Source organism: Falco biarmicus, chromosome 6 (genome assembly GCF_023638135.1).
Source record: "Falco biarmicus isolate bFalBia1 chromosome 6, bFalBia1.pri, whole genome shotgun sequence".
NCBI lineage: Eukaryota > Metazoa > Chordata > Aves > Falconiformes > Falconidae > Falco > Falco biarmicus.
The window spans coordinates 74,080,875-74,104,918 of NC_079293.1; the positions used below are offsets into that span (position 1 = coordinate 74,080,875).

General features: G+C 59.0%; 1 protein-coding gene across 5 annotated transcripts; it reads right to left on the reverse strand.

Annotated features, from left to right (window-relative positions):
- Nucleotides 1-62: 62 nt before the first annotated feature.
- AGBL5 (AGBL carboxypeptidase 5) lies at nt 63-23,642 on the reverse strand. Of its 5 annotated transcripts, none has more exons than XM_056344184.1 (15): nt 23,044-23,639; nt 22,599-22,770; nt 21,183-21,349; nt 19,271-19,478; nt 17,079-17,257; nt 15,532-16,093; nt 14,563-14,732; nt 8,937-9,072; nt 8,082-8,272; nt 7,228-7,436; nt 1,742-1,857; nt 1,286-1,332; nt 872-1,029; nt 549-637; nt 63-380 (listed from the first exon to the last, which is right to left on the reverse strand). In XM_056344184.1, exons 1-15 carry the CDS (start codon nt 23,241-23,243, stop codon nt 303-305), a joined length of 2,682 nt encoding a protein of 893 aa, XP_056200159.1. In that variant the 5' UTR covers nt 23,244-23,639; the 3' UTR covers nt 63-302. The 5 variants fall into 5 exon arrangements, with proteins under 5 accessions (XP_056200159.1, XP_056200158.1, XP_056200156.1 ...); XM_056344183.1 differs by having other exon boundaries at nt 63-395; XM_056344181.1 differs by having other exon boundaries at nt 63-637; nt 23,044-23,642.
- Between the last annotated feature and the right edge of the window lie 402 nt (nt 23,643-24,044).

Consider the following 24,044-nt stretch of genomic DNA (forward strand, 5'->3'; position numbering starts at 1 on the left):
CCGCGGGGAGGAGCGGGGCTGCCCGGGGGTGAGAGTTCCCTGTCACCAGGGAGCGGGTGCTTCTGCCCCGCCGGTGTGGTGAGCGCGGTGACAGCCACAGCCAGGTGTAGGCACCGTGTTGGGCTGTGCCTGGAGTCCAGGGGTGAGCGGCAGAGTGGGCCCGGGGTCCCCCGTGGTGCCGCAGCCCGGGCTCGGCAGTGTGCGGCTTTGGTCTGGACAGGGACCACAGTGGCTGCGGGGGTGCCCCAGCCCTGCCCCACGCTGGGGTGCTGGCGTCACAGGGCTGGTGCTGGTGGCTGCGGTCAGGCCTCAGCGCAGAAGGAGAGGAGCTGCCGGTAGGAACTGAGCGAGGGGGGGCCTGCGGGTGGGCCTGCTGGGTGCTGTGGTGGGGGAGACTGGGGTGGAGAGAGGCCACTTGGGGTGGGGCAGAGTGGCCAGAGCCCCCTCCCCAGTGCTGTGGCCCCTGCCCAGGCCCTGCCAGCATGGGGCAGAGAAGGGCTGGGGTCCCCCTGCCCGCATCGCAGCCCCCCAATGCTGTGGGGCTGTACCTGGGGGTGCAGGCCCTTGCCCCTGCACAGGAAGAGTCCCTTGGCACTCTGCACCCCCCCGGGGGGTGTGGGGGCCTCCTGGCAGAGCCCTGTGGGGACAGAGACAGGTGTCAGCTACCAGCCAGGCACAGGCATCCCCCAGGCTGCCCCACAGCCCCCATGTTGGGGCTTTTGGCCCCCTTGGCCTGTTGCAGCACGTTGGGGTCACCCAGACAGGGCCAGCTGCAGGACAGGCACTGCGGCTCCCAGCTAGGCCAAGGGGCAGGGGCAGCCCCCAGCCCCATGCCAGGCCCTGCCAATGCCAGGGCTGTGCGGTGCCCTACCTGGCAGAGTCTCCACAGCCCGGGGCCTGCCATGGCTGGGCTTCCTGGTCCGGTGGGCTGCAGCACTGTTGGTGAGGGGTCCTGGCAGGCTCTGACTGGTCGCTGCCCCTTTCCTTCGCACAGGGATCCTGCTGGGGCGCAGCGGGGGTCCCCGCGGGCTGCAGAGAACCACAGGCCGCTCCTGAGGTGGGAGCCGGGGGCTCTCCAGCTCCTGCCAGCGGCCCCAGGACTGGTGGATGCTACCGGGGCTGGGGGTGCTGCTGCCTGGACCCCGCTGCAGCTCCAGCCCTGCTGCCCAGTGGGGCCTTTGCCTGGGGCTCCTGCCAACCCGGTGTCCACACAGACTCTGGGCTGGCTGAGAAATGACCCCATGCTGGGGGATGGCCCCCCACTGTGACTGATGCCAGCACCTACCCGGGCTGCTCCAGGGCTCTCTTGGCATCCAGCTTCTTTGGGAGCACCTGTGGAGAGAGGAGAAGACGGTGGGCACCTGAGAGGGGTGTTAGTCATCATCTTGCAGGACCTCCATGGCTGCTGGGAGCTTGACCCCTGCTGCCTGGGCTGTCTGCATGGCTCAGGGAAAATGCACGTGGGGCAGAAGCTCCTGGCAGAGCCCCACACTCAGGGGGTCTCGGAGCCTTTAGGATGCCCCCCAGCCAGCCTGAGTGGTTGGCGTGCAGTGCCCCGCATGCTGGGAGAGGGGTCCAACAGCTCCCAGCACAGCCTGGGCACCATGTGCTCCCTGGCATGCCTCAGCCCCACATCCCCCTGGGCCAAACTGGCAGCACCATGGGACAGTCCCCTCCTTGGGGACCATGGGGCCCTGCCACTCCCCCCAAGCTGCCCTCCCTGCCCCAGGCCCCATGGTACCTGCAGCAGTGCTGTGCCATGGGCAGCCGCTTGCTCTCCTGCACCACGCTGGGCCTCCCGCGGTCTGTGGCTGTTGCTGGTGCTCGGTGCTGCCTGGGTGCCTGCTGGCAGGGTCCCTGTGTGACAAACAAAACAGAACTCAGCCTGCACCAGGGATGTGCCAGGGTTGGCAATGGAGAGCCATGAGCTGCAGTGGGGGCACTGGCCACCTGCCCTGGGCTCACAGAGTTGCTGCGGCGTGAGTTGCAATGGCCTGGCCAAGCCTGGAGTGCTGCTGCGGTAGGAAGTTCCAGTACTGGTGCAGAGAGCGCTCATGGAGTTATGCCATGGCACCCAGCAGGTGCAGTTGACGTGGTGGCACTGCCCTGACCATGGGCCCTGTGCAGGCAGGACGTGCAGGGCCCAGCGTGGCACCAGACGCAGCACTCGCACGTGCTGGCAGCACCACCGAGCCACTGTAGTTCTGGCAGGAGGAACCAGGATCCCCTGGCCACACTGGCCATTGGGGCACGACGCCTCCCCACACCCACCCAGGTACTGGCTGGTGTGTGCCTGGGGCAGCAGCAGCATGCTGGTACTGGGAGTCCAGCAACACCGCTCCCTGCGGCTGTAGCAGCCACACACTGAGCCACGGGGCTTGGCTGTGGCTGTTTTCTTTTAGCCAGGAGAGTCGGGATGGAGCTGCCTGCCAGCCTCGCTAGGGCTGGGGCCTCCACCATAGCATGGGCATGAGGCGCAGCCCCAGAGCCAAAAAGCAAGAGGAGCCGTTTTGGCAGCTGCCGAAGTGCCATCGGGCAGACTGTGACAGGCACTCAACAGCTCAGCATGGGGCCAGGGCTGCTGGTGGGAACCAGAGCTGGAGCCAGAAGCAGCAGCAGCAGACACGAGGCTCAGTCACCGCAGGATGAGGCTGTGGCTGAGGACCGGGCTTTGCGCCCGTGCTGGCGCTCAGCAGCGGTGCAGGGGACAGGCAGGGTCAGGAGCGCAGCACTGCACTTGCGGCAAGGCAGCGTGCCGGGGCTTGGTCCCAGTTCATGCTCCTGGCCCTGCCGGTGTGATGGGCTCTGACCCAGTTCCACCGGCAGATGTGAGGCTGAGTGGGACATAACTGTCCAGGCCCAGGGAAGGTGCCTGGGATGTGGCAAAACTCAGCTGTCACCTCACGGTGGCAGAGGAGAAACCTGGTGGGAGCAGGTGGTGGCTGGATGTCATTTACCCTGACTCCAGCCACACTTCCAGCCTGCTTGCCCACAGCACTGGGAGAGCTGGGCTGGGCCCAGCAGCCGGTGATCTGCAGCAGGGGCTCTCAGGCAGCTGGGCACGAGGCACCGTCCTCGTGGGGCAACACCGGGGCTAATGTTTGGCATCTGCCACAATCAGCTGGGTGCTGGGCTGGGCTGTGCCCGTGGCAAGGCCACGGGCAGCACCACGCTGGGGAAGTAACATCGCCAAGGGCTGCCTGTCATCAGCAGGGCCAGCGAAATGGGGCAAGAGAAACCTCAGGCAGCTGGAGGGCAAGTGGGGAGCCCTGTGCCTGGAGAGAACAGCCTGCGGGCCGGGGCTGGCTGGCAGCACGCTGGGCATGAGTCCCCAGCATGGCTGGCCACACTGATGGCGTTGGGACGGGACCAGCCCTACGAGCACTCACACACTGCCTGGCCAAGCTGGCAGCACACACGAGCTCATCCCATGTCAGCTGAGGAGGGGGATGGGGAAGGCACAGTGTGCCAGCGAGGGTGTCGCACAGACGAGGGTGCCACATAGGTGCATGAGCACGGGTGCCAGCAGAGCCAAGGCGTGCGAACACATGCTGGGTTTGGCTGGAAAAAGTTAATTTTCGTATGTGTTGGTAACACAGGGGTGCTAAGCTGTGGCTCAGCTGTGCTTGCACAGCGCCAAAGCCTCTTCTGCTCCTCACCTGGCAAGGAGCTGGGAGGGAGCACAGCTGGGACAGATGACTCCACTGACCACGGGATATCTGAGAGTGCAGGACATCATGCTCAGCAATAACAGCTGGGAAGGAGGAGGAAGGGGACATTTAGAGGGATGGTGTTTGTCATCCCCAGTCACCGTTAGGTGTGGTGGAGGCCAGCTCTCCTGGGGGTGGCTGAATGCACACCTGCAATGGGGAGCGGTGAAGGAAGGCCCGAGCTGGCTTTGCTTGTGTGCACAGCTTTTCCTTCACCTATTAAACTTTTACCCCAGCCCAGGAGTTTCTCACTTTTACCCTTTCCATTCTCCCCCCAACCCCGCTGGGGTGAAACCATGGCAGCATCCCCAGAGGATTGGACAACACATAGAACTCCTGAGCAAGCCACGAACAACGGTGGACGCCACAGCAAACGAGACCCTGTGAGCAGGAGCAGATGGGAGCCAGACTGCGGCAAAGCTGGTGCCAGTTCACGGCGTGCAGGAGCACTCTCACTGAGGGGTGGCTTTACAGGCAACAGCGGGTGGTACCAAGGAGTGACAACTCTTAACCTTGGACTCATCACAAACAAAACAGCTCAATTCAGTGACAAACTCCAGCCAGCAAAGGCCAGCAGCAACCAAGGCTCCACTGACAAGAGGGTCACTGGGGGGTCCTGCAGAAACCCCTGCCTCACCCTGGCACTTGTGAGGCCATGGGCAGAGCATGGGTCTGGGCTGGGCTCCCTGGGGCTCGGCTGGCACGGGCAGGCTGGAGTGGGAGCTTTGGAAAGGAGCAGGATTTGGAGCACGGTGTGTTGAGGGGAGACCAAAGGAGCAGCCCTCTGGGAAAGTGGCTCCTGCAGCAGCACTGCACAGGCATAGACTGGGCCCTCTCCTCCCATGCTCACACAGAGACCTGCCCTTCCCCTCCCTGGCTTCCTTTTGGGTGCTGCTGCTCCTCAGACACAGCAGCTGCAAGAGAAGACCTGGCCCGGCAGTGCCCACAGCTCTGCCAGCGAGGGCTGCACCCCTGCAGCTGGCTGGGTGAACTCCCCACTGCCTCTGTGGGGACACCAGTCCCTGCCACAGCTAGGGCTTGTCAGCTGGCACAGGGGAGAGACAACAGGGCAGGGGGCCCGGCGCCATCAACCAGCTCAGGCACACGCCATGCCGGAGGGCTGTGGCTGGAGCCCACCAGGAAAGGGCTCCCTTCCTGCAAGGCTCAGAGGAAGCAGCTGGGAGGGAGACACTGCCGCAGCAGGTCCTGGACAGGACATCCTCCATGTAAGCTGGCCATCCCGTTGCCCCTGGGGCACAGCCAGGCACTAGTCCTTACCCCCACTTCTCACCTGTGGGGACAGGCCCTCATTCCATGTGCGCAAAGATCTCAGCAGCACATATGCAGGAAAGGGAAGGATGGGATGTGACCGAGGCACAGTATCTTCATCCTGTGCCATCTAACCACCACCTCAGCACGCCTGGCTGGCAGCAGCCAGAGCTGCAGGCAGGATCTGAGCCTTCCCAGTTCCTTCCCGGCTGCCTGGGGAAGGAAGAGGCCATGATAGCATCCTGGCACCACCCTGGGATAGGACAGCTGGCCGGAGGGCAGCAGCATGGGGCTCATGAAACAAAGCCACAGGGTCAAAGCATTGCTGGCCACGTTTCCCTGTGCAGATGCAGCAGTGCCAGCGCTGCTGCACCCCTCACACTCAGAGAGCTGTGGCACTGCTGGCTGAGGTGGCAGGGAGAACTGCCAGCAGCCAGGGCCAGGGGTGCCGGGGGTGCCAGCCAGACCAGTCATGCAGAAGGCCAAGCTGCCAGGTGATGCCAGGGAAGGACAAGCCAAGTCCCAGCCCCAAGAGCCAGGCAGCTGGGGCTCCACCAGTGCCCCACCAGGCATTCGGCTCTGCCAGTCACGGCTCCCCATGCCGGAGAAAGCCGTGCAGACAGCACCCGGCTGCCTGCCGCACTGGCAGCCAGCAAGTGGAGAGCGCAGCCTAGGGAGGCAGAACGACACCCATCTGTCCTATCGAGACAGGCTCTTCCCCTCCAGCCCCACAAGGTCTGTTCCTGCTCACGCGCCGACTGTCACCAACCCCCTGGCAGCCAGGGGTCGGGCCAGGGGGTTGCTCCTGCTGGCTCCAGGGTGGGCCAAGCATGCACGGCAGAAGGAACAGACGTTACAACATGCCCATGAGAACATAAGCCTTTTATTTCCTCCCCACCATGTTCTCATGGCAGATGAGAAACAGTCACTACAAAGTGCTAGAAAGCAAACACGGAGGATGAAGCAACGCAAGAAACACAGGCGGTACACTGTGTGAGAAAGAAGCCAACAGTCGGAAATACGGCAGTCTCTCCTGAGAGCAACACCAGTACACACAGCCTTGACACAACGACAGCTTCAGTCTCGCACGCAGAGTCACACAGGCAGCCCCCTCCGCCCCCAAAATGGACCCTTGCTCACACATCTCCCAACTCAGGGCACTGGGATACTTCAGAGCACGGTGCTCATGGGGGCCTGCAGCCCCACAGCAGACTGGGGCTCCCAGTCAAGCCCCATTTCCTTAGCTGAGGTCCTGTGGGACCAGCCTACAGAGCAGCACGGGACACTGGGTTCCCCCACCATTGGCCAGCTGGGTGCAGCACCGAACCCCCAAGGGCCTTGGATCAGCACTGCCTGCCCTGCCATGGCCTGCAGTGGCACTGAGTCCCCTGCCCCATGGCAAGGGAGCTGGGGCAGGGAGGCCACAGCGAGCACCTTGACTTGTTTTGGCAGCCCCTGCTGCTAGAGCACGGTGCAGCCGCAGGGCTCACCAGGCGCTGGCGGCAGGGTGGTAAGCCAGGGCCTTTCTCCCAGCCGTAGAGGTGGTTTGGCAGCTTGGTGCTGCAAGCTGGCCCCCACTGGACGGGACTCGCCACGTGTTCCAAGTCCCCAGTGACTAATTACAGCTCTGCCAGCCTGCCTCGCCATGACCAGAGTCATGTGCCATGGTCAACTGCTGCTCAGCAGGTGCCTGGGAAGAGAAAAGGCACTTTGGTGTATCCCCGCAGGCCTTGGGAATGCTCTGGGAGCAGCTGAGGCTGAGGGAAGTGGAGGATTTTCCATGCTGGCTTCTCCAGAAGCCCCTTGGCCCCTGCACTGCCAGCGCTGAAGGGCAATCTCCCCTAGCAGCCCCCAGCAGACAGAGTCCCTCTAAGCTTGGTGCAAGAGGAGCAGTAGGCAGCTTTTGCCCAGCCAGGGGCTGTAGAGCCACTGGGCAGGAGCACAGCTGGGGCCCGCTTTGTGCCCTGCAGAAGACAGGCTGGAGAAGCCACAGGTCTCACCATGTGGTGTCTGTCCTGACCCAGCCAGAGCCGTGCCACTCAGGACAGAGCCCAGGGCTGAGCACAGCATCCGGGACCCTTCCAAGGGGATGGGGTGGCGGTTCACATGCACTTCTTCCACGCAAAACCACTTTTATTACATCAAAACACAGTTACGCTGACACAGAGCTCTCCTCAGGGCTGTGGCTTTGCACAGCAGCTCGACAGGTACGGGATCAAGTGCATGAGAGGTCCCCAGCCCAGCTTACCTCTGCCTGGTGCCGGGGCTCTGGTGCTGCCTTTCTGAGGACTCTGGCTCGCAGCAGCCAGAGCTGAGGGCCTGCTGCAGCTGAAGGTGAAACTGGGGGAGGCTCTGATCTGCGGCGAGTCCTGCTGGCTGCTGCCGCTCCCGCTGGTGCCGTTGCTGAAGCTCCTCATGCGGGACAAGGCATTATCAGAGGCCGAGGTGGGGAGCCCGCTGGAAGGGGATGAGAAACAGGAAGCTCAGCCTGGTTCGGTGGGGAAGGGGCTCCCTTCTGCCACCCCCCTGTCCTTCCCAGCCATCTCCACACCACGCCTTGCTGAGTGGGTTCACTGTCTCCAACTCAGGCACCCAGCAGCAGGCTGCTGCTGCTGAGACACTGTCTCTGTCAGAGCCCCAGGGCTGTCCCTGAGCAGCTGCAGAGCCCAGTCCCCCGTGCCAGATGTGGCTGTCCCAGCAGCATTGTTTCAGAGCTCCTGCTCCCTCCCCCACAGTCCCAAATCCATCCCAGTCCAGCACTGGACCAGCCTGGGGAGAGAGGAGAGGAAGTAGAAGAGAGGCTGGTTCTCTTGCCGGCAGATTATTGCTTCCCAGGTTACTGGGGCAGGTGAATCCCAAACAGGTTCACCCTGCGTGGCTGCACACCCATCTTGCCTGCCAGTGACTCGGAGTGGAGGGTACCTACACCTGCAGTTCACAAAGCAAGCGCTGCAGGGACAAGCACGGGCCCTGACAAGCTGGGAAAGCAAGCAAATAAACCTCAGCTTTGTTAGCTGCAGGGTAACTCACTTGGAGTACATTTATCATCTCTAATTGGCGTTATCCTGCAGCTCTTGAACACTCAACCCGGCGGGCCCTTACGTGGAGCTCCTGGGGGGGGTCCTGGCACCTCCTCTCCTATGCGGGCCCCCGCCTGCGTCCTTCATGCCACGCACGTGCTTCAGCATCCAGGCTCGCAGGTTGCTGAGGCAGCTGTGTTCCGACAGGACGATCCGGGGCCAGGGATTGCACTCTGCCATGTCCAGTGCTGCCACGGCCAAGGCTCTCCCAACCTGCCAGGGCAGGAGACAACTGGTGAGAAAGGCCTCAAGAAAGAGCAGCAGCTCTCTGGGACTTGAGGCAGAAAAACAAAGAAAAGAAACCTCAACCCCAAATGACAGACAACCCCCTAGGGCTCATTTCATCTCCATTATGGTGGGCTCCAAGGAGAGTGTTCCCATAGGAAGCCTCTGAGTGCGAAGCAAGCCAGGTGCCCACGGCCCCAGGGACCCACCACTTCTCGCTGTGGGCACTAGATGAGCAGGCAGCCCCACACTGCAGGGAGGGACCAGAGACCCCCACCCCTCGGCAGTGATTTAAGATATGCAGGGACAATCCCAGGCTGCACTGAAGGCTGAGGGCAGAAGCCTCCAGTCTAGCCAGTGGGCAAAGAATTTTGGGGCTGGGGTTAGAGGCAGGGACAGTCACAGACAGCCCCACAGGTTGGGACATACAGGCAGGCTACAGCACTGAGAACACCCTGTCTCTCACCACACAGCTCTCCAAACCCACACCACAGACTGGTGGAGGAGTCACACTTTTCACAGGGACACGTGAGCACAGAGGAATGAGAGCATGTGAAAGTCTCTTCCTGGGTGCCAAAAAGTGATGCCTGGGGCGCATGGGGCAGGGCAGGGCCACGCACACCCAGCCACCCTGCTGCCAGGGATCCCTTACCTGCTCAAACAGCTCCACAGTGTATTTGGAGGGGAAGGCGGGAGGGGGCGGTGGGCTGGCCCGCCCGTTGTCATGGCAGGCCACAGGGATGCTGTTCACTGAGCGTCCTGTGTTGTAGTTGCACTCCAGTGTGTAGCTGTGAAGCACAAAGAAGCCCACGTTACCCAACGGATCCACGCCTGCCTGAGCACAGCAGCCCTGCTGCTGCCTCTTAGAAGATAGAGCTGGGGTCACCCCGACAGGGAGCTGCCAGTGTCCCTCCTGTCCCAGCCCCAGGGGGAGTCTGGAGAGAAGCTCCTGCGATGGAGCTGCAGCTCTTGCTGCAACCTGCTTCGTGTGTGTTTTCTCATCCGCTGAGGCAGGAATAAAGGAGGTAAAAATCAGAAGCAGTTGGTCATCAGGAAGAAGCCAGAGGTGTACTGAGGACAGGAGAGGCAGCTGAGATGCGGGACCTAATGAACTGGAGTCTAAAATCAATGCAACGGAAGGACCGGCCCCGGAGAATATGGAGAGCAGAAACGGCCAGTGATCACTGAGCACCGGGCTCCCACAGCATCAGAATAGCTACCTCTTCTCTTAAATCAACTGTCAAGGCACCTACAGCTATGAGGAGCACCCTAGCTGCTTTTCAGGGTGAAGCAACTATCAAAAGATATTCTCTTTTTTTTTAGGAAAAAAAAGCTTTTTTCCTAAAAGGGTTTGCACTCACCAGGGATGAGTTCACGCTAAGGACAGGGCAAGAAATTTACAAAGGGCTCAGGAGAATGGATGGCACGCCATTCCCCAGGGGCAAAGCCTCATGCCGTACGAATTTCCTGGCGATGATACACTGGGACCACCAATGTGGCACAGGCTGCAGAACTTCAGGGAAAGGGCAAGAGAGCTGCAGAGCCATCTTCTTGTCTCTCTGCTTCTAGGGAAAACCCATTGAGAAGTCCCTGGGATGGAGCTGTGTGACACCGAAGGTCTGCACCAGTGAGCAGGGCATGCTGCCATGGTGGAGTAGAGGAGGAAGGGGAAGGCCCGGGCATGCTGTGCAGCCAGCGCGTGGAGCTGAGGCATTTGCAAAAACACGTACAGCCAGGATGTATATCCTGATAGTTTGTAAACTGACAACAGGAGTGCCAGGTAATGAGCAAGGGGAGCTGGGAACTCTTACTGAGGAAATGCAACTAAACTAGCAAAGCTGAAGCCTTGCAGGGAGATCGGTGTGAGGGAGGCATTAAACAGCCCAGCTGTGGGGGCATCGGGCTGGGGGAAGGCCCTCCTCTGCCCCGGTGTCCCGATGCTTTCCTGGCACCTGCAGGTCTAACCACCATGGCACTGTGGCAGCCCCACCAGCAGCATGGGATCGGCTGAGTGCAGCTTAGTGGGCTCCAGAAGGCAGAGGGGATCACCCCCTCCCCAGCCATCTGGAGCCCAGGCTATCACTATGGGGCAGGGGGCTCACCACAGTTGCAGGGGGGGTGGGATCACCCCTCTCCAGAGACGCAGGACCCTGCAGCCCAGCACAGCCGCTCCTTGCCTGCTCTGCACCCCAGCAGCTGGGCGCTGGCACTCTGCAGTCAGAGCAGGGAAGGAAGGGGAACTGGCAGACTGACAGCCTGGGCAAGGTGCCGCGCAGGGAGCGGCGTGATGTCCCCTCATCTCGTGGGGACAGAGCGGGGCTGAGCCCAGTTAAACCACAATGGCAAAAAGATCAGTACCTTGGAGCCACCACACCGCAGTGACATCAACTTGCCCACAAACAACAATGATGACCAATTTTTTTTAAAAAAAAACCTGCCAGGTCCCGCATAGACACCCAGTTGAAACGTTGGACTTCATCAGGACAGCTAAAGAAAATTAACCTCAGCCAGTTGGCTGAGGCCGACCTACGAGTCCCTGGGTGGGAGCCAGAAAGCAGAAAGCACACACCAACCTCCCGACAAACTCAGCACACGCCTATGATGTCACAGCACAGTCAAGAGGTGCCTCATCTCACCAGCTCAGCGGGTGCTCTTGCAGGAGCAGCCCTGCCTGCGGGGCTATTCCAATTCGGGTGCTGAGGAGGGAATGCTGCTGGACCTTGTTACTGACAGAGAAGAACTGCTCGGGGGCAGCCTTGACTGCAGTGCTCACACAATGGTGGAGCTCAGCAGCCTGAGAGAAAGGAACAATGCAATAAACAGGATCACAGCCCTGGACTTCAGGAGAACAGATTTTGCCTTTTCAGGGATCTGCTTGGAAGGGTGCCCTGGGACAGGGCCCTGGTGAGAAGGGCCCAGGAGAGCAGATTCATTTTCCTCCAACTGCAGAACAGTCAACCCACATACATGGGAAGTAAAGCAAAGGTGGCAGGAGGCCTGCACAGATGAACACGGAGCTCCAGGCTGGACCAAGATAAAAAAATCGAAAGGAATGACACATGAAGTGGAAGAAGGGAGAGGTGACCTGGGAGGGACACAGAGATGCTGTCTGAATGGGCAGGGATGGGGCTGGGGAAGGCAAAGCCCACTCAAGCTGAATCTGTTGAGGGATGAGAAGGGCTACAAGAAGGTTTCCTGAGGTGTATCAGTACCAGAAGGAAGGCCGCGGAGAATGACAGCCAGCTGCTGAATGGAGCGGGGCCCGATGTACTCCATGTCTTTTTCACCTTGGTCGTCACTGGCAAGCTGTGTTCAGCAGTCCCTGGCCCCTGAGACCAGAGGAAAGTGGAGTGAGGAAGATGTCCCTGCAGGGGAGGAAGAGCAGCCCAGGGAGCAATGGCACAGCCCAGACACCACAGCTTGGTAGGGCATAGCCAGACGCTCTCATGGGTGCTGGAAGAGCCAGCTGATAACCCAGTGAGGCTGCTGCTGCTGATCTGTGAGAGATCCTGCTGACTAAGGCAGGGTCCCAAGGACAGGGAGAAAGCAAATGTCACCCCTGTCTTTGGAGCCAGGGACCCACAGGCTGGTCAGTCTCACCTTGATCACTGGGAAGGTGATGGAGAAAATAATCCTGGAAATGCAGGAAGGACAAGTGTCTGGGAACGGTCAGATTTATGAAGGAGAAATTGCACATAACTGCCTTGGCAGCCTTTGACAACTTAACAGCCAGCTCCGAGGCTAAGGGAGACTTTGTCGTTCCCTGTGGAAGCACAAGGAGGTCCCTGCCTGCTCCTCCTCCAGCCCGGCAAGTCCCTCTGGAGCATCCCCACCAGCTTTGCATCCTCCCTAGCCAAGGACCAGCCTGGGAGAGTGGCTCCATTGGGACAGACCTGGGGGTCCCAGAGGGCACTGAATTTTGCAAACTGACCCCAAGGCCACTAAGTGGGGTCTCCCCTTCTTCCATTTCCTCTTTTTGCTGTCTTATTGTGTTCTTTATTCCAAGCCTTCAGCTTTCTCCACCCTCAGTGATCTCAAGGTGGGAAAAAAACTAATGGTTTTTAAGATACATGATGAATACTTGCAAACAGCACCTGGTCGCTCAGTGCATCTCTGCTGCACAATGTGACAGCTGCTAGAAATTCCCCTGTGCTTTACAGTGATAAGGAAAAAAAAACCTCAGTAGAAACATGCATTAAATACTGCTTCTTTTCCTGGGAAGTCCAGAGTCCTCCAGATTTCTGGAGGGTGTTGAGGAATAACTTCCCAATATGAGTGTACAGGTGCTGGATGGGCCACCCGAGGTGATGCACAGCTGGATCATGGACAGGGAGGAACTTGTTAACTGGGGATGTGATAATAGACATCAGCCTTGTCTGTAGTGACAGGGACATAGTGGAGTTTGTGATCCCAAGGGGAGGAGAGCAGCACAGCACAGACCCTGGGCCCCAGAAGAGCAATTTCAGCTAATTCAGGGCACCAGCAAGGGGGATCCTGTTGCAGACAGCTCTGAAGGACAAAGAAGCTTAGGAAAAGCAGCAGCTTTTTGAGGATGGCATCCTCCAATGGCAGGAACAATCCATCCCTGTCCTCAGGGAGATGCAGATATACCAGGAGATCAGCTGGCTCATAGGGAACGGAGCTCCACTGCAGGGAGCAACAGGTGGGGAGGGAGGACGGCTCTGCCTGAGGCTGGGGCTCCAGGAAGAAAACTGCCAGAAATGGGGGATAATTGAGTCTGAGATCTCCTGATTAACATGACCCATATGAGTCCACAGGCCATGAGGGGTGGCATCCAAGGGTGCTGAGGTCCTTGTAAGGTTCCTCTCTGTCATCTTGGAAAGGTGCTGAGGAGTGCAAGGGATCCCTGATGGGTGGAGAAATGCAAATCTGCTGTCAAAAAAAGACAAACCAGGGACCGAGCAACTGGGCAGCCTCACCTCAGTTCCCAAGATACCACCAAGTGAGCCCTCCCAGGGCACCTTTCTGAAGGCATGAAGGAGGAGAGGGTGACTGGGAGCTGTCAGCCAGGACAGCTGGCTTCTGTCCAACCGATCAGAGACAATTCAGCCTGCTAGTCCAGCAGGAAACCCAAGCATCTCCCTCCCTGTCTGTTCGACATGCCTGCACAGCATCGCCCAGCATGGGCACAGACAGTGCTCCCAACAGCTGGGTGCTGCTGTTGGATTAACCATGGGCTGTTCCCCGCCAGCCACAGCAAATGGCTGCAGAGCTACCTACACCAGCAACCGGAGCCTAAAAACCCAGTGTATTTGTTATTGCAGGGTTGGTTTTAGCTGGATCAGCACGCTCCCTGACCCACCCTGCGGCCAGGCACGGAGAAGCAGCAGAGCGCACTGCAAGTGCTGAGGCAACGGGGGAAAGAAAGGAGCTGATGGAGCCAGGCTGGTCCTACGCCAGCCTAAGCCAGCAATGAAACTGCTCCCACAGAGAGCAGCTGTTCACAGAAGGGGTGCAGAGGTTTCTGGGGGGAGTCCAGGGCTGGTGAGAAGCTGGACACCACTTCCACGTTTCCTCAAACCACAGATTCCTGGGGAACACAGCACCTACTAAAGAAGCATTACACACTTCTCTTCCTGTACTCTTCCCTCAGCATCTGTGACTGGCCCCCACCGGGGCCGAAGAGGGTAAGACGGGCTGTCAGTCTGATTGCTTCAGCCGTTTTTATGTTCCCAGCAACCACAACAGAAATAGGCCAAAAATATCCTGCCTCTTGTTGGAAAGAGCAGTGTGGCTGCTACAGATCCCACAAATATCCTTCACTCACAGAATCACAGATTGGTTGAGGCTGGAATCTTGCACGGCAGTCTCACACAGGAGGTCTGGGGAAGCTGATCCCATTACAACTAAACAGGTTTTAATTACAGCTCAATACAAATATAAACATCTGGGAAAGAGAATTCCTTCTGGAAAGCCGTGCACAAGCAGCTCTACAACAGTGAGGACAAGAAGCCAGAGCAGCTACAGGAGGCATGACAGGGCAGGATGTACAAGAGGAAAAGGAGCCAGGCTATGAAGCAGGAACGTGGCAGTCCCTGGCACAGCTGGTTCTGGCCCCTGCCTACACCAAGCACTCTTCCTGGCCAGTCCCAATCCCACCAGAGAGCTGCGCAGGACACAGCTGCCCTGACAGAGGTGGTTGCAGCTTCCCTTATCATCCTGTGTCCAGCAAGACCACCCACCCCCTTCCAGGACAGAGAGGAGCTGGGCCAGAGCAGCTGGCACAATGTGCAGCAACTGAGTGGAGGTTTTCCTACCTGTGGATGATCCCCAAGGCTTTGTATATGGCCACTCGCCCACTGCCCTCCTTTGACTGCCCATCCCGCTTGTCTTTGGCGTACATGTTCTTCTCTGAGAAGTTACAGCCCGTGAAGTCAAAGTGAGGTGAGTTCAAGGAGATGAGTTTGGGGAACAGCATGTTCTCCACCTGTGAAGTACAGCACACAGCAAGGAACATGGGTGACTTTGGGTGACCCCTTGGGTGTTCATCCTGCCCCAGCACTACCAGTGCCAAGCTCTGGGATGCACTGGGGTGCTGGCTGCACTCCCTCAGCCCAATTCCAGCATCTTGTAAGCACCAGCCCTGCCTGGGGAATGCTGCCCACCCACTCCTACCTGCCCCCTGCCCATCTTCAGCAGGGAGAGGCAGCAACCGGGCTCTCCCCACAGCCTGCTCATAGATGCAGAGAGGAGGGAGCCCAGTGGCACAGCTCTTCCCCACTCTGTCATTCCTTAGGAGCAGAAGGAGCAGCTTTTCTGTCCAGGCCATGCCAGCTCCCAGGGAAAAGCTGAGACCTGCTGCTGCCTCAGTCACAGGCCTGGAAGAAGGGCGAGGGAGAAGAGAAGAAGGGCGAGGGAGAAGAGAAGAAGGGCGAGGGAGAAGAGAAGAAGGGCAAGGGAGAAGAGAAGAAGGGCGAGGGAGAAGAGAAGAAGGGCGAGGGAGAAGAGAAGAAGGGCGAGGGAGAAGAGAAGAAGGGCGAGGGAGAAGAGAAGAAGGGCGAGGGAGAAGAGAGCGCAAACCCCACCAAGCACTGAAGGCAGGGAGGGCAGCCAGCCCAGCACCCTCTCCCTGGGCACCAGTCCTGTCCCAACTCTGTGGTGTGACAGGGACCTCCCCACTCCTCTCCCAGCAGTGGGAGGGAGTACTTGGGATCCTAGGGAGGGGGCAGAGCAGAGAGGGTCCCAGCCTCCTCCAGCACGTCTGTACTCCTCCCTCTTGCCCTCACCTGATCATTTTCGTCACTGAAACTGTTGCCGTACATGAAGCAGCCGCGCTTGGAGGCATGCCCATGGAGATCGACATAGTAGGCCAGCCCACTGTCCTGGGGCAGGATGGTTTCAGGGAGAGGTGCTGGCGGTGGAGGCTTCCTGCCTTCCTCCTCACAGTGCTCCGTGGTGTGGCTTGAAGGGAGGATCCAGACAGCTTGGTCCTTTCTGCCCAGCTCGATGGCAGGTGCTCCTGAGAGCTGGGATTCCTGAGAAGGGCTGAAGTAGGTGCTGGCACGCCAGGTGCTGGGTGAGTTGTGGAGGTTATTTGCTTTCTCCAGCTCCAACAGGGCTGCCTCTGGGGACGAGGTGCTGCTGCAGATGGAATGGTTGGAAGATTTTGTGCTTAGTGAGCTGGTGCTGAGTGGGGAGACATATGTTCTCCAGTCGGGAGAGCCCGGCAGGACGCGGCTGTGAACATGGTGGTAGAGGAGGACAGCTTTGGCCCCATACACTGCAGGATGCAGCTCAGCATCGGGGTTAAGATACTGGCGGTTCAGGTTTACCCCACGGGAGTCAGTTCTGCAGAGAGAGCAGAGATGTGAGGTCCTTTACAGATGTCATCACACAATCACGGCATCACAGAGCAGTCAGGCTGGGCAGGGACCCCTGGGACCACCCAGCCCACCCCCTGCTCAAGCAGGCTCTCCTACAGCAGCTGTGCAGGGCCGCCGCCAGGCGGGCTCTGAATGTCCCCAGAGAAGGAGACTGCACAGCCTCTCTGGGCAGCCTGTCCCCGTGCTCCGGCACCCTCAAGGGAAAGAAGTTTTTCCTGCTCTCCCCACGGAGCTCCCTGTGCTGCAGTTTGTGCCCGTTGCCCCTTGTCCTGTCGCTGGGCACTGCTGACAAGAGCCCGGCCCCGGCCCCCTGACACTGGCCCTTAAGGTACCTGTGTGCATCGCTCAGGTCCCCTCTCAGCCTTCTCCTGCCCAGGCTGAACAGCCCCAGCTCCCGCAGCCTTTCCTCACAAGGGAGATGCTCCAGCCCCTCAGCATCTTCATAACCCTGATCATAGCCCCATCCATTCTGCAATGGCACATCTGACCTCGCCCCCTAATGGCCAGGGCTTTGGGCTCCATCCTGGAGTACAATTGGCCAAATCATCCCCTCAGGACCAGATAGGGAGAGACTCTGCTGCAGAGCAGCTGAGAACCTCTCTCCTGGAGTGGCACTCACCTTAGTGAGAAAGAGCCCCAAGTAACCTCTCTCTCCCTTTCTCCCTCCTCCCTGAAGCTGGTCCAGCTCCGACACGCCAGGGAAAGCAAGGACAGGATGGCGTCCCAAGTGCCTCAAAGGCACAGGGCAGCATTGCTCACCCAAGCGAGAAAGCCCTGATCTAGGAGATGACCTATGCAGGCAACAGCAGCCACAAGCCCTTGTCAGAGATGACAGGGGTGGGGACCTGTTCTTCCCAGCCACTACGAAAGACGCAGCAGGCTCCAAACCAGGAAAGAACAGCCTGAGTCAGACCCCCACAGAGCTGCAGCCACAGCCTGTGCCTACTCACCGATAGTGGCCTCGCACCACCCCGTCAGGATTCAACATGGGAATGAGCTTAAAGACAAACATCCGACGCAGCATCTGGGCACGGGGGTCCTCCTCCCGCAGGATGAAGTCCAGGAAGCCATTGAAGACGAAGCTGGAGGGTGTTTCTCCTGGGTGGACTCTGCTGCTCAGGAAAAACACCTGGGGGCAAACAGACAAGGGTGATGGGTCCTGCGGGCCCCAGGATGCGATGGCTTTAGTTGAGGGGCCAAACGCTCCCTGGGGCTCCCCCTCTCCAGCACAGCCAGGCACTGTGCTGCCTAAGATGCAGCCAAGGCCTTTACGCAGAGCAGAGAAGTAGGTATTGGGCGTGATAACACAACAGGTTTCGGTGGCTTCTTTGCCCAGAACCTCTCCTAGGTCTTGCTTAGAATAAGGTTGTGTATCCCTGCATGGGACTAAAGGGACAAAAGCCCCACAGCCTGCTACCATGAGAAACCAGAGCACAGGCGGCAGAGCAGCAGAGCCTTAGAAGGGCCCCAGGGAAAAGCCCCAAGTGATCCCACAGAATGGGGAATGAGCCTGACTGCAACAACACAAAGCACCTCCTGAACAGGCCTTCTCTGGGTAGGAACTTCTCAGCAAGAGATGCAGGTGCAGCCTCCTGGCTCTGCCCACCCCAGCTCTGTGCAGCCAGGTGGAGCTCCCTGCCCACCCCCAGCCCTAGCAGGCAGGGCCCACCTACTGCAGTAAGGGCTGACACCCCAAATACAGTATTTTCACCACTTTCTTCACAGCTTAACAGAGAAATGGCACTCAAAGGAAGAGAGGAAAAAAAAAGTCCTAGGAAATGTGTATGGGCTGCTACCAGAGGGCATTTTATGAGGAAAAACTTCTTTCCCTTGAGGGTGACGGAGCACGGGGACAGGCTGCCCAGAGAGGCTGAGCAGTCTCCATCTCTGGGAACATTCATGACCTGCCTGGCCGCAACCCTGTGCAGCCTGTTCTACAAGAGCCTGATTTAGCAGGGGGTTGGACCGGATGATCTCCAGAGATCTCTTCCAACCCTGACCATTCCGTGATTCTGTGTGATTCTGGAATTTCACCGTGCCAAAATGATGTGAGTGCACTAAGGGTCCTGGCAATTCCCATGCCTCGATGCAGGACCTCACAGACTCTGCTCTCCATCCAAAACTCCAGCCTTTCAGGACATGCCGCCTTTCAAGTCAGATACGCAAGGGTGGCAGCAAGGCCCTGTCCTGGTTTCAGCTGGGATAGAGTTAATTTTCTTCTTAGTAGCTGGTGCAGCGCTGTGTTTTGCATTTGGTGTAAGAACAATGTTGATAGCACACTGATGGTTTTAGTTGTTGCTGGGTGATGTTTCTACTAAACTGTTTGGTTCCTTGGGCCCTGCCAGTGAGAGGGCTGGAGGGGCAGGGGAAACTGGGAGGGGACACAGCCAGGACAGGTGACCCAAGCTAGTCAAAGAGGTATTCCATACCATATGACATCATGCTGGGTATATAAACTGGGGGAAGAAGGAAGGGGGGGACGTTTGGCATTATGGCGCTTGTCTTCCCAAGTAACCATTAACGCGTGATGGAGCCCTGCTTCCCTGGGGATGACTGAATGCAGAGGAATGAAGCTGGGTTAATTGACATTAATAACATACAGCTGTGGGCTGGCTTCAGGGGCGGTGGGTCGGCTGGTGTAGACAAGGTGCAGCTGTGGCTGGTTCTGTTAAGGGGTTGAGCAGCCAATGAAGAGAGAGGAGGAAGAAGCAGAGAGAATAGAGAGGGCAAGGGCCCTGGATGAGGAGAGACTAGGAGAAGGCAGCAGAGGGACTGGCATGATGAGTATGCTGATATAAGATAGTAAAAGACCTTGTTGCAGCTGGCTAGTTTCAAGAGTGCTGTGACAGCCGAACAGCTGCCTGCCCGTGGGAAGTGGGGAATGAATTCCCTGTTTTGCTTTGCTTGTGTGCGCAGCTTTTGCTTTACCTATTAAATTGTTATCATCTCCACCCCTGAGTTTTATATTCCCTTCTGATCCTCCTCCCCATCCCTCTGGGTGAGGGGGAGTGAGCGAGTGGCTGCGTGGTGCTTGGTTGCTGGCCAGGGTTAAACCACGACAGGCCCCACACTGGCCATCACACAGCCTGCTGGCCATGCTGGCTGTCCCCAACGCGGCCCCAAAGCTGGAGCAGCAGCTCACCCTTTTCCCTGCAAAGCAGCGCGGCCGGGGAGTGGTGGTGTCTGGGAAGAGCTTGTCCAGCCGAGGCTCCCGCTTCTCCAGCATGCCATGGCAAGAGGTGACAGTGAGCAGGTCCACTCGCAGCTTGTCCAGGGAGTGGCAGAGCAGCTCCCGGTGGTAATAGACAGAGTCGAGGGGGCTGCAAAATAAGGGAAGAGGCCCAGCTGGCCTGCTTCAGTCAGCTGGCAACACATGGGTCAGAGCTTTCCCTCCCAGGGGAGAAAGTGGCTTGGCTGTGGCAGCTGCCACCCCAGCTGAGCGTGCTGCTGGGCTGAGGACTGAGGGGACAGGGTGGCAAGCCTCACCCTGGGGAAGCTGCTGGAGATGCCCTTAAGGAGCGAGGGGGACTCCTGGCTGGGCAGGGGACACTCTCCACACCCTCAGCCCTGAGCTCTGCCTCCAGCCACTCATCCAGGACCATGTCCCTGCTCACTCTGCTCCCCAGCAGTTCCATGCCCCTAGCCTGAACCACCAAACCCTCTCTGGCTGTCAGCAGGCACCCACAGCTGAGCTCTCCACTCCCCTTAGAGTCCACCAGGAACACAAGTGCTCAGGAGCAGCAACTCCTTCAGAGGGAAAAGCAGTGGCTCAGGGCTTGGGGTCATGCTGCCCAGCCCCCCAGCTGTGGGGAACGGTGGGCAAGCGGCTCCTCAGCCAGACCCAGTGGAGGTGCCTGTGGCTGTCAGGCAGTCCAGTTGTCCTGCCGTAGCATCACGAGACCAGTCAGGTGGGGAACTAAACCCTGACTGACAGAAGGAACTGGCCTCTGAGGGCATCTGCCAGGGTGAGCAGAGGGGGCAGCAGCCGCCTGGCTTTCGGGAGCCCACCGCAGCCAAGGCAGCACGCCATGGTGAGGCGTGCACAGGGTCGCCAACAGCCTGAGCACCAGCCAGGTGCTGCCACAGGACTGGTCTTCAGGCTCGGACTCAGGGGGTTCAATGCAACAGCTGCACAGAGAAGAACATGACCCACCTGCACAGCGCAGGCTGTGCCAAGGGGGCCAGGGCTTCCAGCAGAAGGGTTTGGTCAGGACCACCCAGCCCTGTTGTGATCCCGAGGGGTTCAGGGGCCTCGTGTCAGTAGTTGAGTTTGACCCACTGTCGGACTCCTGCTGTCCGACTGTCAGGTTTTGAAATTCTCATAGTTCTCCATCACATGAAAATTTAAGAACAAACTCCTTTCAATAAACTGCTGCTCGCCCTTTGTCTAAGAAAAGGTATTTATGGTGCCAGCCCCATGGCCCAGGAAGCTTCTGGGGGCAGGAGGGGCTGCAGGACAGTTATCTGCAGGGACAGCTGGAGACTGACTCTGTACTCCTCCCCTTCACCCTGGTGTTAAGCTCTCCTCTGCCTTCAGCGAAGAAATTCTTGAGATCAGAAGAGCTTCTTAGCATGATTCCACAAAGAACCTGGTGCTAAGGCTGGCTCTTGGCAGTGAAATCTCTCTCTGTGACAGCAGTTGTAGAGGAAGGGAGTGGTGGGAGAGAGATGCCTAGACCTTCCCACAGACAGGAGGGGAAAAGCAAACAAGGTCTTGGCCTCCAAGAACCCCCTCTCCTCAAACAGAGAGCTGCAGCTCTGTTACAGCCCCTCCTCAGCCTCTTCTGCCTGATGGGAACCTGCTCTTGGGAATGCCAGGAGCGTCCAGCCTGAAGCAGTGAAGGACCCTCTGGAAGCCCCTCAGAACTGCAAGTTCAGGGTGAGATGCTGCAGCTGCTCACGCAGAGCTGTGGCCCAGAAGAGCAAGCATCAGAGGAACGAGGGGCACCAAGACCCCCCTCTGCACTCCACCCCACTGCAGCCAGAGCTGGACAACACTGTGCTTCCACGGCAGGGGAAAGCCAGGCAGGCAAGGGCCAGGAATGGGTGCGCACCTGCTTGGAGACATGTGCCTGCACTCCTGGAAGCGGCCATCCAGCTGAGCCAGCATCTCCTGGCACTCCGTGTAGGAGAAGGGGTAGCAGAAGGCAAAGTAGGTGGTGGCACCGCGGTGCTCCAGGAAGCGGTGCACGAAGGACAGCACAAACTGCGTCTCCACCATCTGGGACAGACACAAAGCAGAGACTGAGCAAAGGCACGGCCCCAGGAGCCACCAGCCAAGGCTGTACAGAGCCGCGTCCCAGGCACAGGCCACCGCAGGCCCCCATGCTTCTGCTCCAGCATCACTGTGCAGGTTCCTTTGTGCATGAGGTGGTGCCTGCAGCCGCTCACCCTTCTCTAACTGCACCAGAATCAAAGCTATGCTGCCAGCAGATTACAGCCCGCTTTGCTCAGATCCCTCAAATACCAGACTGTTTCCTATAAAGCCTTTGGTTCCCTGCTCGCCCCACTGCCCAGCACTTGGGTCCCTGGAGGGACACCAAAGCCTTGCCGTACGCCTGGCTCTAAGGCAGAGCTCTCTGGGAAACACAGGGGGTTCCTTCTTGTCCTCATGCCCACCAGCCAGCACTCAGAGACTGAGCAATAACTACTCTATTTTGGCACACGTTGCAAATTTAACAAGCACTGCAAAGCTCAGCTGTATGTTGTATCTCTCCCTGGTGCTGGCACAGGCCAAATCAAGCATCATCTTGTCCTGTGTCAGGGAATCACAGATTCTCTCTAGCTCCTGTTCTGTGGGGCAGAAGAAGGGGGCATGCTGGGGTGTTGCTGACTCCCTACAGCAGCACACACGGAGCAAAGATGACCCAGAGCACACACAAGCAGCTCCTACCAGACCAAAGATAGAAAATACCAGGAACAGCAAACTCCTGTTTGAGACCCAAACAGCTTAACAGGGCTGTGATAATCAACCTGCTACCACAGCTGTTCCTGCTGACTTTGGTTCCTCAGGTTCTCACCCCACAGCTCTCTGGCCCACATCATTCCCCTCGCAGGCCGTTGGCACTCTTAACATCGTACAGCTCGCCACAAAGAACCATTTCCCAGCCACTTTGACAAGCAATGAATGGGAAGGGAAGCGCCAGGCATGCTTTGAGAGCAGTTCTGTGGTCCCCCCAGTCACACAACAGGGAAATCGCCCAGGGAGAGCCTGCGCCCTGGCCCGAGCTGGCCCTGGGAAGGGGTTTTATCGCTGCCCGCCCCCCCACCTCTTGGGGCTGCTGAAGTAAAAGCCAACAGCTCGCCTGCTCCACTCTGCCACAGAAGGCTGGAGGTCACCCTGGCACAGCGAGCGTTTGTGTCCCTGGAGCTGCCCCCCACTCTGAACACGAGGGCTCTCTCCCCCTGCCTGTTACGGCAGCTGAGCCAAGGGCCCCCCCAGCATAAGCCCCCAGCCTCAGCACCCGTACCTCGAAGCTGGGCCGCTCGCGGATGCGCTCCCAGCGGGGCCGCACGGGCAGGGTCCGCACGAAGGGGGACATGCCCTGGGAGTACAGCCGGCTCTGCTTGTTCATATTCAGGATGTGCAGCTTGATTAGCTTCCCCGGAGCTCCCCCCCGCACACTGAAGTAGAACCAGGACCTGGGGAGGTACAGCAGCCCCAGGTCAGCCCCAGAGCCCACTAGTCCCCCCTCACGGGAGCCCCCAAGCTCGCCAGCTGGCCACCCCCACCCCCCCCAGCGCAACCCCGCGAGGAGCCGGTCAGATCCCCGGTGCGGGGTACAGATCCCTGAAGCAACCCCCCACCCAGGGCACCCCTGACCCCGCCAGCTACCCACGCCCCTCTCCACAGCCCCCCAGCCCCGCCAACCCCCTTCCCCAAGGGACGCCCAGCCGGCCCCGCCGTGCCATTACCTGTTACCGTTCTCATACTCGGTCTGGGCGCAGTCGGGCCGCGTCCAGACGTTGAACTCGTAGTCGGCGGCGGGGAGGGCAGCGCCCCAGGCCGCGGGGCCGGGCCCCCCCGCCCCGGGCGGCTCCACCTGCTCCACGTGCGCTAGGTTGCCCGAGTCGAAGCGGGAGCTGAAGAGCAGCCCCCCGCAGCGGATCTCCATGGCTGCCGGGCTGCCGCGGCACCGCTCATCGCCCCGCTCCGCCGCCCGGCCCGGCCCGGCCCGCTTCGGCCCGGTCCGCCGCGCCGCCCGGCAACAGCAACGCGCGCGCCTATTGGTCCGCCGCTCCCTAGCAACGCCCCCGCCCGTTGGACACCGCCTCGGCAGCGGGCCGCGCCGCCGCGCCTGCCTCGCTGGCCCCGCCCCGTGCGCACACGCTCACAGACGTACTGTACACATACTACACAGGCACACGGGCAGCGGCACATGCACATACGTTCATGCGCACACATACATGCACGCCTGTAAGCACACGCTTACCTGCACGTGCATAAGAACACATGCACACATATGTGTGTATAGAGGTGTGTGCATGTGTGTGCACACACCCCTATATATATACATGCATGCACACACGTGCATAGGAACACGTGTATATGCACACACACGTACACACATCTCCATATACACATTCACACATGTATGCACATATGTACATAAGAACACATGAATGTGCAGTACCTATGTACATAGATGCACACTGACCTGCACATGCATAACATATACACACACCCACTCCTACATGCATATATACACAACTGCACATAACATGCAGCACATGCATACATACGTCTGCACACACATCTATATCACACTCAAACCACATGCGTGTGCATAGACATCATATAAACATGCACATGTATATATATAACCCATGTGTATATGCACATACATCTATACACGTGCATATGCGCACCTGCACATAAGAATACGTGCACACTTCTACATACACACACGTACATA